This window comes from Aplysia californica, unplaced genomic scaffold (genome assembly GCF_000002075.1).
Source record: "Aplysia californica isolate F4 #8 unplaced genomic scaffold, AplCal3.0 scaffold00041, whole genome shotgun sequence".
Lineage (NCBI taxonomy): Eukaryota > Metazoa > Mollusca > Gastropoda > Aplysiida > Aplysiidae > Aplysia > Aplysia californica.
In genome coordinates this window covers 230,896-243,395 of record NW_004797311.1, presented here as the reverse complement: position 1 = coordinate 243,395, position 12,500 = coordinate 230,896, and the positions used below count along the sequence as shown (strand labels likewise).

Below are 12,500 nucleotides of genomic sequence, written 5' to 3'. Positions count from 1 at the left end.
AACATCCATCAAATCACCAATCAGCCTTAAAGAATACCTGTCAACATTATTTCATAATTATGAAGATTAAACCAACAAAAAACAAGTCACATCAACTTACATCAACTTTTTATTTAAATGCAAAAAATAAAACTTTTGAACATTACAAGTTTGTCAAATATATCTCTTTTTTTTCAACCCAACGGCCAGATTTGCATGTCTTTGGCCAGGGTTTTTAAATAAAGTTATTCGTCACTTGTGACACATTATGTAACCATTGAAATGCGAAAGCCATTGAATGTACAAACAAGTGGGTGCCAACTGAGATGAAGAACCTACTCAGAATTCGTTTTCCGTCCTCTTTAAGATATTTGAAAAGTTAAAATCTGGTAAGTAGAAATTTTCAAACATAAAAATTGTTTGCCTACTACCACCAGGCACACTCTAACCATTCACTGCTCGCTTCAGTGAAACAAGGAGGCTCCAAAGCTGACCAATGTCGTGAGTTTCAAATTTTAAAATCTGGAAGCTTCGAGATAAACATCTCAGTTGGATTCACTTTCACAAGGCAATGAAAAATCGTGAAAGATTAACAAGTAAACTCAGGACAGGAAATAAAATACAGTATTACTAAACTGAGTATTGTATTGTATCCAGAGGTAAGAGAAATCAAAACTGGCGGGTACTGTGTAGCTCATTTCTGAGGCAAAAACAAAACTGACATCAATGCTCATGAACTAAAAGCACGGACTAGATTTCACACTAGCCATACAACAATATACGGGGAAAGAAAAGAGCACATCTTGTGACGATTATAACAGTACTACACACTGTGAAAGGGGCTGTTGTCAAAGGAAAATGGAAGCTCTTGAGATTAAAAAGAAAATCATGGGGGCTTTACTCAAAAATTGTGCTGACAAAACAATTCCCCACGAAAAGCAGTAGGAGGCCGCCTGAATTATATGGGAGAAAAACAGCTTACGTTTTAACATCACTACTACAACAAGCAGCAGTGGTAAGGCAGGGGTTGACCAATGATCATTGTTTTCGCCTTTGTCTATCCCCAAAACGCTGGCACATGTGTCTGTTGGGATGCTCGGCCGCCATATGATACAACGCCACGTAGAACCCTGCTAGAGTGAAGCCCATCGTCTTCTTTCCAACTTCTTTGTAAGCGTTGGCAATTGTACCAATTTGTAATTTCTGGGCCTGACGCAAATTGTAACATTGTACAACAGTTACTCCATTACATTTTTCACTTCAGCCGGCATCTTAGGAGTACAGTATCCTATCGAGGCAAGTGCCAGGTGTAGGAACAATATTATACACCCAACATATGAGAGGCCAAACGTGGTGGAATACGTTCTATAGTCAACACAATGCATTCATCAGTAAACTCTCAATATCGACCTGACGGCAAAAGCCGTGGACAGACACAGGCTTAAAAAATGTATAACAGTTTTAAATTATTATGCCTGTACACCCCACTCCGACGACGTCATTTTAGTAAATCAAGGTCTGGCAGAAAGCCGAGCATTATTTTGTCTTGTTTTACAGTGAGTGAGCTGTACGTAATCAGTTCCCTGGGCAAAGCGAGGGATATTTAATTAATTATGCAAAAATAATAACAGAAAAACAAATACAATCACCAACTTCTGATGGGTTCCAAAACTGAATGAAATCAAAACCGCGACCAATCAATTTCTGTTTTGGTAACGTTGACATACTAAACACAACACATGTAGCATTAAGGAATGGCGTTACGAATTTCTAATTCAAGTATGAAACTCACTGAAAGACATTCAAGCAATATATCAAAAAAGACAAGCAGTTCAACAAAACACAACTTTGATCTTCTGGTTGGACCATCATCAAGCATCACAACATCTTCAGGCACCGCTGTACATCACATCCCAGTCAGGGGGGGTTTGCTTCAGAACAGGCTCATAAATACACGGCTCTCGAAAGGGGCTCGAAAAATGAGGGCCGCTTTCAGGCGGGGACATAACATAAGTCTCCAGCCAGACAAGGTACAATCTCTTGACAGACAAAGGAAGAAGGATCCTTGTCATGGTCAGCTCAGCGTATAGAGCCTTTGGTGTCAAAACCCCTACAACAGAATAGCTCATCATCAGTTCTCTTTTCGCAAAGCTAATCTATCACAAGCATGTTCCACTTCTCAAGTCGTTCACCTCAATTCCGGCTCCAAATCAGAAACTCGCATTGTTGTTTTTTTTTCTTTCTTCCTTAATTATTATTTAAATACGACTGGTGAATAGTTTGGAAGACAACAAAACAAATTAATAAGGTACTCATTAAATAAAGGCTACTTGCTTGTAACATGAAATGTGATAAACTGCCATGCGACTTTGATATTAGTTGTTACATTATTGAAACTGACAAAGTGATAGGGAAGCTATACGATCAAACTAAACATAGAAGGGGATGTGGTTGGTGATAAACTGAACTGAAATTTTCCCTCTTCAACCATTTCCAAGACTTTACCTACATTGCAGTTTAATACAAAAAAATGATTACGTGACAGCATTATATGATAACGCCAATATTTTGCATATATATATAATATATGTATATTTATATAGTATATTTAAACAACAATGAAAAAGGCAGCTAATTGTGGTGTTTTCTCTATTGGACTGTACTTTGAGTGTAGAGAAGAAAGTGCACAATGCTACTGTGTTTTAGGTTTTTATGTCCACAGTTCCAACACCACATATCTAACCATAGAACATACATTAAATATTCATGGTCTTCAAAACTGGTAGCAGCATATAAACATTTACATACGCATCATACCATTACAAGAAGATCTCAACACATAAATAAATCATCATCATCATCATTGTTGAATGTTGTTACTTAAATTGCTTTCAATATTCATTTGTTACAAAAAATAATCTTTGATGACAAATAAAGTACTCTGTTAAGTAATCATTACAATAATATAATACTTTTTGAATAAACATCTTTCATATTTGATATTCAGTTTCTTATATTCGAGTTGGATATTTGAATAAAGTAAATACAACAACTCATGTATCGAGTCGGAGCTTCGACTCACGTGAATACCTTGAATAAATACAAAGATAATGAAAACTATTTACAGGTGTCCTCAAAACAAAGCTAAGTAACAAATGTAAAAATAAAAAAAAGAATGAGAGAGTTTGGGGAAATTATTGACACATACAACACACATTATAGGTATATTATATATATAATATATATATCTATAGATATACATTAGTTTTGATCTTCTGCTGAGTTGGAAATAAAGGTAAGGAAAAAAAAACAATAAAAAAAAGCAAGGAGAACAGAAAATCAATGAGCTTAATTACATCTCGGGTGTTCACATAACACTTTTTTATTCTTGATGACATGCATTTGACCATAAACAATCAGGAAGCTATTATGTGACAAGAATCCATACAAAAGGCCTTTCTAATAATAGAATACAACACATATAGCCAGATCTCAACAACAAATAAAATAGGGTAAATTATTATAGAATTAGAGTATTACGCATCAAATACCAGACAGCGCTATCCAGCAGAAAATATACTATTCTTTAAATGTACCTCAGGGCAGTTTCAAGGACTTGACAAGCCAAAACTATAGCATATGAAGGATAACTTTAAGAACGTTGTTAATAGAAAATTCATTCCATCACTTAGTCACGATGTGTCGCTTGTATTACTACTAAGCCATGGTTACCACTTCGTGAGGTGATTTATTTTTCATTATAGTTCACTTCCTAGTACTACAATCGGAAAAGCCACGCCAGCGACTTTACAAATGGGGTATTGACCAAAGGTTTTGTATTGTGTTGAAAAGAGAGGGAAACCTATTTATGCCAATTCATTTCAAGATATGTGCACAAAATATGAGACCTGAATCTGGTCTACACTCTTGAACATGGACCAAAAAACAGTAAGACATTTTAAGTGCAATACAAAGCAATGACACTGGCATTCATATATATATATAGCAATAATATACATTGAGGATACAAAATCCTAGTAATTACTTTTCTGTGAGAATATTATTGATTTTAAGCTTGGCAAAATAATTTCTTGGAGTTGAAAAAAAATTGTTTGACACATTTTGTCAACAAGCAACACACTTTCGATTTTCAGTGAAAGTCTTTTTTGGGTGGGTGGGGAGGAGGATCTTTTAATAACATTCTCTGAATACACATACTTCCTTAAGACATAGATATTTACATCCACACATTCATAAAGATATTGATATATGTATATGTATAAATAGACTAAATATATGCAGTAATTTTGGTGCAAAACAAGGAAACTAAGATCAGAGATATCTAAATGTAGAGCTCAGTTGCCAATGTTTGATCCCTTGTATTAATTACCTATGCCAAACTTAATACCGGTATTTAACCCACACTCTGTATTTCCTCCTGAACTGGAGAAGCAAAGGTAGAAGGAAAATAGCAAGAACAGCTAAACGTCAATGAGCAAAAATGAAGTTATCGTTATACATAATTTCTTTCTTTTAAAACATAGAAATTATTTACTAAAAAATATACTTTACGAATATAAAATTTGCATAACAGATTTGATTTCATGAGTTTGGTTGTGGTATTTCTCAGCTTTGTGGCTGAGTGAGATACTGGAATGAAACAGTAATACAAAGAACAAGTTCACATGAAGACAAACTAAAATTTTCTTCCCAAGTCTTCCAAATTTAGCTCGGCAATCTTTTATTATAAAGAGTTCAAACAAGGGAATTTAACTAAATACTTTCTCTGGAACAGTGGATCAACTCATTTGCAAAACAAGATTTACCGAGGTTTCCACATCATGAATTTACATTTTGTAATCTATAAGTCTAAATATTTTCATCTCATAAGTTATTTGGACAAGTTCTTACCTTTCAATACTCTTTAACAGTTATAAATACCGTATATTCTACAAATACTTTTACAGGCAAGACCTCACAACATAGGACTCAAATCCCACGAAGTAAAGAAGAGTCATCATCTGATCCTCAAGTTCCACGAATCATTACAGCTACAAAAATCTGAAGCTTTAAATACATTGCAGTACCAATACCCACATTTACAAACTTTGATCCTCATCGTCATGTCAGAAGTAATGTACAGACCTGGCTCTGTTTACCACAATGGACGTACTATTAGTGTCATAACATATTCCTTCAACAACTCATAATAACCAAATACTCGACAGCCAGCAGTCTGTAAGGCTACCACCAATAATTGTGCTGTGTTCCCAACGCATGAAAATGAGCACTTGTTACAAAAAACGCTACCTCTCCATTCTTCAAAATTGTGGTTTATAAGTACATAAATAAATTTCACTTAAGTAACAAATGCTTCAAAACATATTTCAAAATAAACAAATTTAAACAACTTGTATTTGAACGTCTAATACCCCAAAACATTTCATTTTTAAACTTCCTCCAGCAATCCAAAGTTGTCTGTAGCAGTTGATGCCATTCAATTATGATTTGTGATCCAGCAGAAGATGGCATTTGTCTGTTTCCTTACAAATGCCTGCATTGATTCCATTCCCTGATTTACAACGACACCAAACTGGATGAGTGTATGAGAGAACAAAATGTTTCATATAAAGATTGAATTGAAAATCATTGCCTTTCTTACGGATGCCACATGAATCTGGTTAGCTCAATACCTAGCCGTGGCTTTGCTACTGTTTCTTCTCATTACTCTTTACTGTACACACAGCTGATCAAAGAGCTGTCGTCTTCAAGTCCACGTTCCCTTTCCATTTGAACATTTTATTCTTCTACAGTCCTTCCGATTTCCTCGTGTTGTATGTATTTATAATGCGAATCATAATAGGACACATATACGGCATGGTCCACAGTTTGGATTTTAAATACCCTGATCATTTAAACTAGGTGAAAAAGGGAGATAAATTTCACAAGTAGGTTCATCCTGCAATTCTTCAATGTGTCTGACAATTTGAATTCTGGGCATCTGACTTCGCTAACTGCAACTAAGATTCAAAAGGGAATGTGATAAGAATGTCATGCGAGTAGGAATGACCAATTAATGTATGCTGTAGAGGACTTTGGGATGCCAAAGACAGTACCATCCTGCCACGACAATCAACTTACTACTCGTATTTAGCTCAGTTCTTAAAAGCAAAATGTGAAACAACAGAGGGACTAGAAGAGGATATGGCAAATGTGAAGCCCACATTAATGAAATCTGTCATGTAGTTATATTCAAGGGCTTTGAAATGAAATGAAAGTTAATATTGAAATATTAGTTTCCCTACCACAGTAAATGACATCGCATCATATTAGTGAAAACCAGTTATACATAGAAAAGTGGTTTAAAATATCAAATGACTATATTCATCACTTTGGATTTCTAAGATACTGGATAAAGAATGCATGTCCCTAAAAGTATGTCACAATTTTTAAAAGACAAAGCTCTTTGTTCTCTTTTTTGTGGGATAAACTTAATCACTTTTATATATATATATATAAGCTTGTCCATAAGACAATGATACAATAAAGGGAAGTATTCACTGTGATTTAAGTTAAAAAATATTGAAACAAATTTACTCTCCATTTCTTATACTCGCAACAATAGGTGTAGGTTTTTCTTCTTGTTGGTTTTGGGACATCACATCCCAAAACAATTTTAGCAGAAACACAATGACACGTTTATGCTCTGATACGCAAGACATCAGCTGCTGGATCTTTGCACACTGGGCACGTGCGGTCGTCCTCGGAAGCCTTGTTCACGATCCCCTCAGCACATTCCATGCAGAACAGGTTGTGGCCGCAGGGCACTAGAGCCGCTACCACCTCTGCCTCTTCACATACCTTGCACACTCTGGGCACGGGAGACCCTTGAGAACCCGACGTGTCGCTCATCTTGCTGGTCGGGCTGGACTCGCCGCTGGGGAACCGATTCATCTCCACGCCCATTGGTCCAGGGAAGACACTGACTTCGCCGGGAGCTGTAGAGGTCATGCCTCTCCTGAACGAGACTCCTCCTCCGAGTGCAGGCAAGTTAGTGGCGTTAGGCTCGTCGCTTCCTGGGCTCTGAAAGCCGTTGAGAGCTGAGTTGGACAGCACATTGTTGCTGCTACTCATCAAACCAATACCCAGTGCAGACGTGACGTTGTTGTTGGGTTGGAAGAGATTACCCAAGACCAGACTGCCTTTGGTGGAGGTGCTCGGGGCTGTGGTGAGGAGAGGGAAGCTGGAGAAGGGGCTGTCAGCCGCGGACGGCTCGCTCATCCGCTTCAAGAAGGGATTGTTCATGGGTGCCGCGCCGCCATAGGGGCTGGGCAGCTGGTGATTGGTGAAGGTTCCATCGTTGAGGAAGTCGTTCGGCGGAGACACGCTCACCGTGCTGTTTGAGGGGGATGATATGCTCCCAGTGGATATGCTGTACTGGAAATTGTTGTTGCTCCGGACAGCGCTTGACAGCGGGTTGTTCGATCCGTTGGACACGACCGAGCTGGAGCCCAGGGCGCTCGGGTAGTCTGAGGTGGCGTTGCTCCAGGTGGCCATGTGTCCGGCTGCCTGTTGGGGGTGCTGGTCGAGCAGGCTGTTGAAGCCTCTCCAGCTGTTGTAGCTGCTGCTGGAGGTGGGGCTGGAGGCAGAGAACGTGTTGCTGAAGCCAGGGCCTTGTTGGGAGGGCATTGGGGTGCCGGAGAGCATGCCGCTGTTGCCGTTGAAGTTGTTCGAGACAGAAGGTAGACCGCTGTTGGACCCGGGGCCCATCTGAGAGGAGACGTCACCATGGTAGTAGGGATAGTCATTGCCGTTGGTAAACCTCTGCTCGTCGTTCCAGTTGGAGGGTAAGTTGGTCGTGTCCTGAAGCCGGCAGTGCCGTGTTCGCGTTTCGATGTGCCTCAGGATCATCATCTTGGCCCGCTCCACATTCTCGGGCTGTCCGCGAATCTCGAAAATGGGGGCCTTGTCGCGGTTGGGTGTTACGATAAAGGTGTCCGTGTCCTGCTGGATAGCCTTGATCGTCTGACCCTTGAGACCCACAACGAGACCGACCACTCTGTAAGGCACAGTAACGTACTGCACTATGTCGCCCTCACGGCTCACGGGCTTGGCAGACTCGAGGCCGCCTCCAGCTTTGTGGTGGTTCCGCGAGGCGCGGATGTGAGTGAAATGCTCGGCGGCGCTGTTGATCTCCTCCATCACGTGCAGCACGGCCTCCTCCTTGCCGGTCACCACGAACACCGGAGACTGTGTCCGCATCGGAGTCTTGATGTACGTATTGGTCCGTGCACGCAAGTCTTTGATCTTGCAACCTGGAAGGAAAAGAGAGGGTAGCTATAGATAAATCTGTATTTCTAGAGCACATCGCAAAAAAAGACTTTTTGGGGAAGGCATGGGCTGGGAGACGATACAAGTTTACTGTTTGAGTAAAGAAAAGAACGTCGACACAATTACGGCCAAATAATGCAGACAGAAACGATTTGGTTTGTTGAAGTAGGTGTTTTACAACACTATCGACTCAGTTTTGGTCAAGACAAAAAGCAAAAGAGGGGGGAAAAGCAGGACAAACCAGTGGCGCCCACCAACCACCTGCCTGCGAGTTTTCTTGTTTCTTTGCCTGGGCATGCCAAGGGAAATTTAGTTCTGGGGAAAATAAACAACAGACAGAAGTGCACAATCGATAAGAAAGTAGTAGTGAACTGTAATACCTCCATCACAACGATGTGCTAAATTAAACTTACACCCGAACGGACGATAAGCAATAGTAGACTACACAAATGTAAGGAAAACGATGGTAGTTAAAACAATAACAAAAAGAAAAAGGCAACCCTTAACCATCATAATAACCTTCCCCCAATAAAAGCACGGAAAAGTCGAGAATCAAAAACCCATCGAAAAAAAACCCTGTATATTTTGAAAAAAATAGCTCTGAAAATCCACACTATCAGATAACTTCCATCAGCACCGCCCATCATTTCTGATAACGCAAGATCAAATTTTAAAGCACTTCTCGGCATGGGGTGAGCAGACAACAGCACAGGGTGTGACCGTGAAGGCTAAAGTACACGGAGCCTTCACAAAGGCGGGCGGGTGCCCGTGCATTTACTGTAGGCGCATCAGAGCCGGCAGCACTGAAGGCAATGTGCTAATGGATTCTCACTAAACAACCCTCTAGTGCAAAAACAAAAAGATTATGTATGCATCAACAAATTGCATTATCAATACCAATTCACTCCATACATGACACCAGCGTAATGGGAAATACTACACTCTGCTAACAGAATTCGCACGGCCTTAAAGAAAATAGCGTGTGTGCGCGTGCGCGCGCGCGCGCGTGTGTGTGTGTGTGTGTGTGTGTGTGTGTGTGTGTGTGTGTGTGTGTGTGTGTGTGTGTGTGTGTGAGTGTGAGTGTGAGTGTGAGTGTGAGTGTGTGTGTGTGTGTGCGTGATTTGTTTTGGGGTTGTTTTTTTCGGGAAAGGGGGGGGGGGGGGTCGCTCGCGAGTGCTCAAGTTTACATACACCACCAATGAACTTCGCAATCATTGGTGTTCGGTCATAATCTACGTGAGGAAGAATCCGTCTCTGCAAACGCAGTCACGACTGATTTCGGCGAAGGAGTGTGATTAATCAATTAAGTTCATCGAGCTCCCGTGAATCCGAGGACAAGATTCCCGCGTGTCGGCTGTGGTGTAGACAGCGGTGACTGAAAGCTCACCTAATGAAAAAAGACATCTAGGCCACGGCCGTCCCTGCAAGGGGAGTCCGGAGTCAACAGGCCGAAGGGGCCCGATAATCAATTACGATAGCTGACCAAAAATAATATTGCGACCAGGAAACCGTGCTCCAGGGGGTGGCGATATAGGTCGCTTTGTGGGCAGTCGGTGGTCAAAGCTCGAACTATTTTGAGCCATTGCAATGATAAGGAGTTGGTTGTATCACATCTATACATATTCGTACACATTATTATTATGATGGGTATTTTTGCAAAAGAAAGACCCTAAAATACAGCTGCAAATGGTAACCAAAAGCCTCTCTTGACGAAAGTACAATTTCTCTCTCTCTTTTTCTCTCTCTCTCTCTCTCTCTCTCTCTCTCTCTCTCTCTTTCTCTCTCTCTCTCTTTCTCTCTCTCTCTCTCTCTCTCTCTCTCTCTCTCTCTCTCTCTCTCTCTCTTTCTCTCTCTCTCTCTTTCTCTCTCTCTCTCTCTCTCTCTCTCTCTCTCTCTCTCTCTCTCTCTCTCTCTCTCTCTCATTTCCTAATTCAAATCTTAAAAGACAAAAGCGACTCGATTTATCGCCCGTATTGAAGAACAAGGACGGGGGCAAAACAGTGATAAGACAGACAAAATAAAACAGACGTGACAGAAATAGTACACTTCCAGTAAGTGGCTGTGAGAGAGAGAGAGAGAGAGAGAGAGAGAGAGAGAGAGAGAGAGAGAGAGAGAGAGAGAGAGGGAGAGAGAGAGAGAAAGAGAAAGAGAGAGAGGGAGAGAGAGAGAGGGGGGGGCAGAAAGGGGCGGGGGGGGGGGGGGGAGAGGAGAAAACTAGACAGACTGGTAGACAGTAAAAAAAAATTTTTTTTTAAAGCTGAGAGGAAAGTGGATCAGCATCGAAGAATGATAAAAATGAAACGAGGGCAATGATGTTACTTGGGAAAGGTGCCCTGTCCTGTAATTCCCCTTGGTGTCTGTCCACAAAGGGGACGGACGAGCCGGACAATGTGGGTCACCGTAGAGAGATGTGTGACTTTTCTATCTCCAGCATCAATATTTGTTTTCCATTCACTGTCCAGAAGGAGAGGAGAAAAGTGTCTGTAGCGTTCCAGAAAGGAGCGTAGCTACTAGCTGTTCTACAGAGGGCGCCAGAAACAAACGTTCGGTTTTTCCCTTGCTTAGATTTATGTTATGTTTTGGGAAATAAAGAATTATTTGCAACAGTCTGCAACATATTTCCTGAGTTCCGAAGGAGGCTGCACACAACTGCAAGCCTGCTCATGTCTGTGCTGGAGTGAAATTCTACACAGCTGGTGCAAGGCTTTGTTATTGACAGGGATTTGGAGCTAAGTTGTATCTCTGTATTGTCTGATGACATTCACAACTCATGCGCGCCACATTATATTGCTGTTAACTATGTAGTGAACGGAAAGTCGGTGCACGATCGGCTACATATCGCAAGGGAGGTTAGTTTGGTTTACTCGGAGAATAGAGAAGTAGATCAACCCAATGACCGCCACTTGATGTGCTTCCATAGCAAGACTGATGAACAGAAACAAAAGGAAAGAAGAAGTATGACCGGCCAATGGCGCTCTAAAAAACTAGCTACTTTTAGTTTAACGGCAGTTTCAACACAACTAGGTCATATGATTCCAGAAGAATACGCGTGTTACTGGAGAGTAACATACAAATAAAAATGTAGGAGAGATTGTGACAACTGACGTTTATAGGAGCGAGCAGTAGCAAACCACAGCAGAACGTCCGCCAGTTACCCACCCCGCTATTATTGTCAGAGAGATAGATAAAAGAGAGGCAGCATCGTTGACAGGAAGAATGAAGTTTGTTTTGTTTGAGTGAAGAGAAGCACATCTACACAATAATGGTCATTTAGTGCTGAAAAAAGTAATACAGACAGACAAACAAAAACAAGGGAGGGAATGTAAAGAAGTAGGACCTACCCGTAGCGCCCTCCAACCACCCGTGAAAGGGCAGACTATACAACAAAAGAGACCAACATCGCACATTGCTCGCACATGTTGCAGCATTTCGAACTGAATAGCAGACAGACAAACACAGACTGATGGCGAACTGTCGTGAGGACTGAAGCGTAATGACGGGCGGACTAAAAGACAGACAGACAGGCAGACGAAACGGATGGACAGATAGATGGCTGGCTGGTGGGACAAGACGCATGAATGAAAGTACAATAAATGTGGAAGGGTGGATGGGAGGTCAGATAGCTGGCGTGTTTGTTTACAAAACAACAGTGTGAACAAACTTCTGGTTGTAAATAAACAGAAAGAACTTGACCAAAAACTGTGCACACAGTACGTTCGATAGACACAGCAGTCAGATACGTGAGGACATTTGTACAAGTGTATCAGGAAAAAGGCGATGGAGCTCAGATGTCAATATAATTAATGATATTACACTAGTGATACTTAACACCGTCAGGGCGGTGAGTTTCATAATCCGATTGGCGATGTGGCGGTCAACCCGTGAGCTGACCATAACAGATCGGTCATCAGCCTCCGCCTGATAGATTATCCCTTCTGACCTTTCATTTCGAGTCTCTCTCAGTGTATATCACCTGTCGTTCCATGTGAAGGCAAAAGGGCGCGAGTTTTGTACACAGTGCACTAAAAAAATCCTATTGAGAAACATTACGCATTACTGGCAGAATTCAAATCGTAAGCAAATACATATCTGAAAAGAAAGATTGATCTTCGGCTTAACTGAACCTTCTCAAGACAATGCTGATTCATGAAAGAATTAAATTCCAGACATGTTTCGCAATCAGATTCAGT

At 41.1% G+C, this 12,500-nt stretch overlaps 1 protein-coding gene across 1 annotated transcript in view; it reads right to left on the bottom strand.

Annotated features, from left to right (window-relative positions):
- Positions 1–91: 91 nt before the first annotated feature.
- The window catches only part of LOC101854000 (RNA-binding protein MEX3B), a 46,304-nt gene continuing 33,895 nt past the window's right edge, over positions 92–12,500 (bottom strand). The window contains exon 2 of the mRNA XM_005092110.3: positions 92–8,294. Within this exon, the coding sequence (XP_005092167.2) occupies positions 6,679–8,294 (1,616 nt within the window). The 3' untranslated portion in view covers positions 92–6,678. The remainder of the gene's footprint in view (positions 8,295–12,500) is intronic.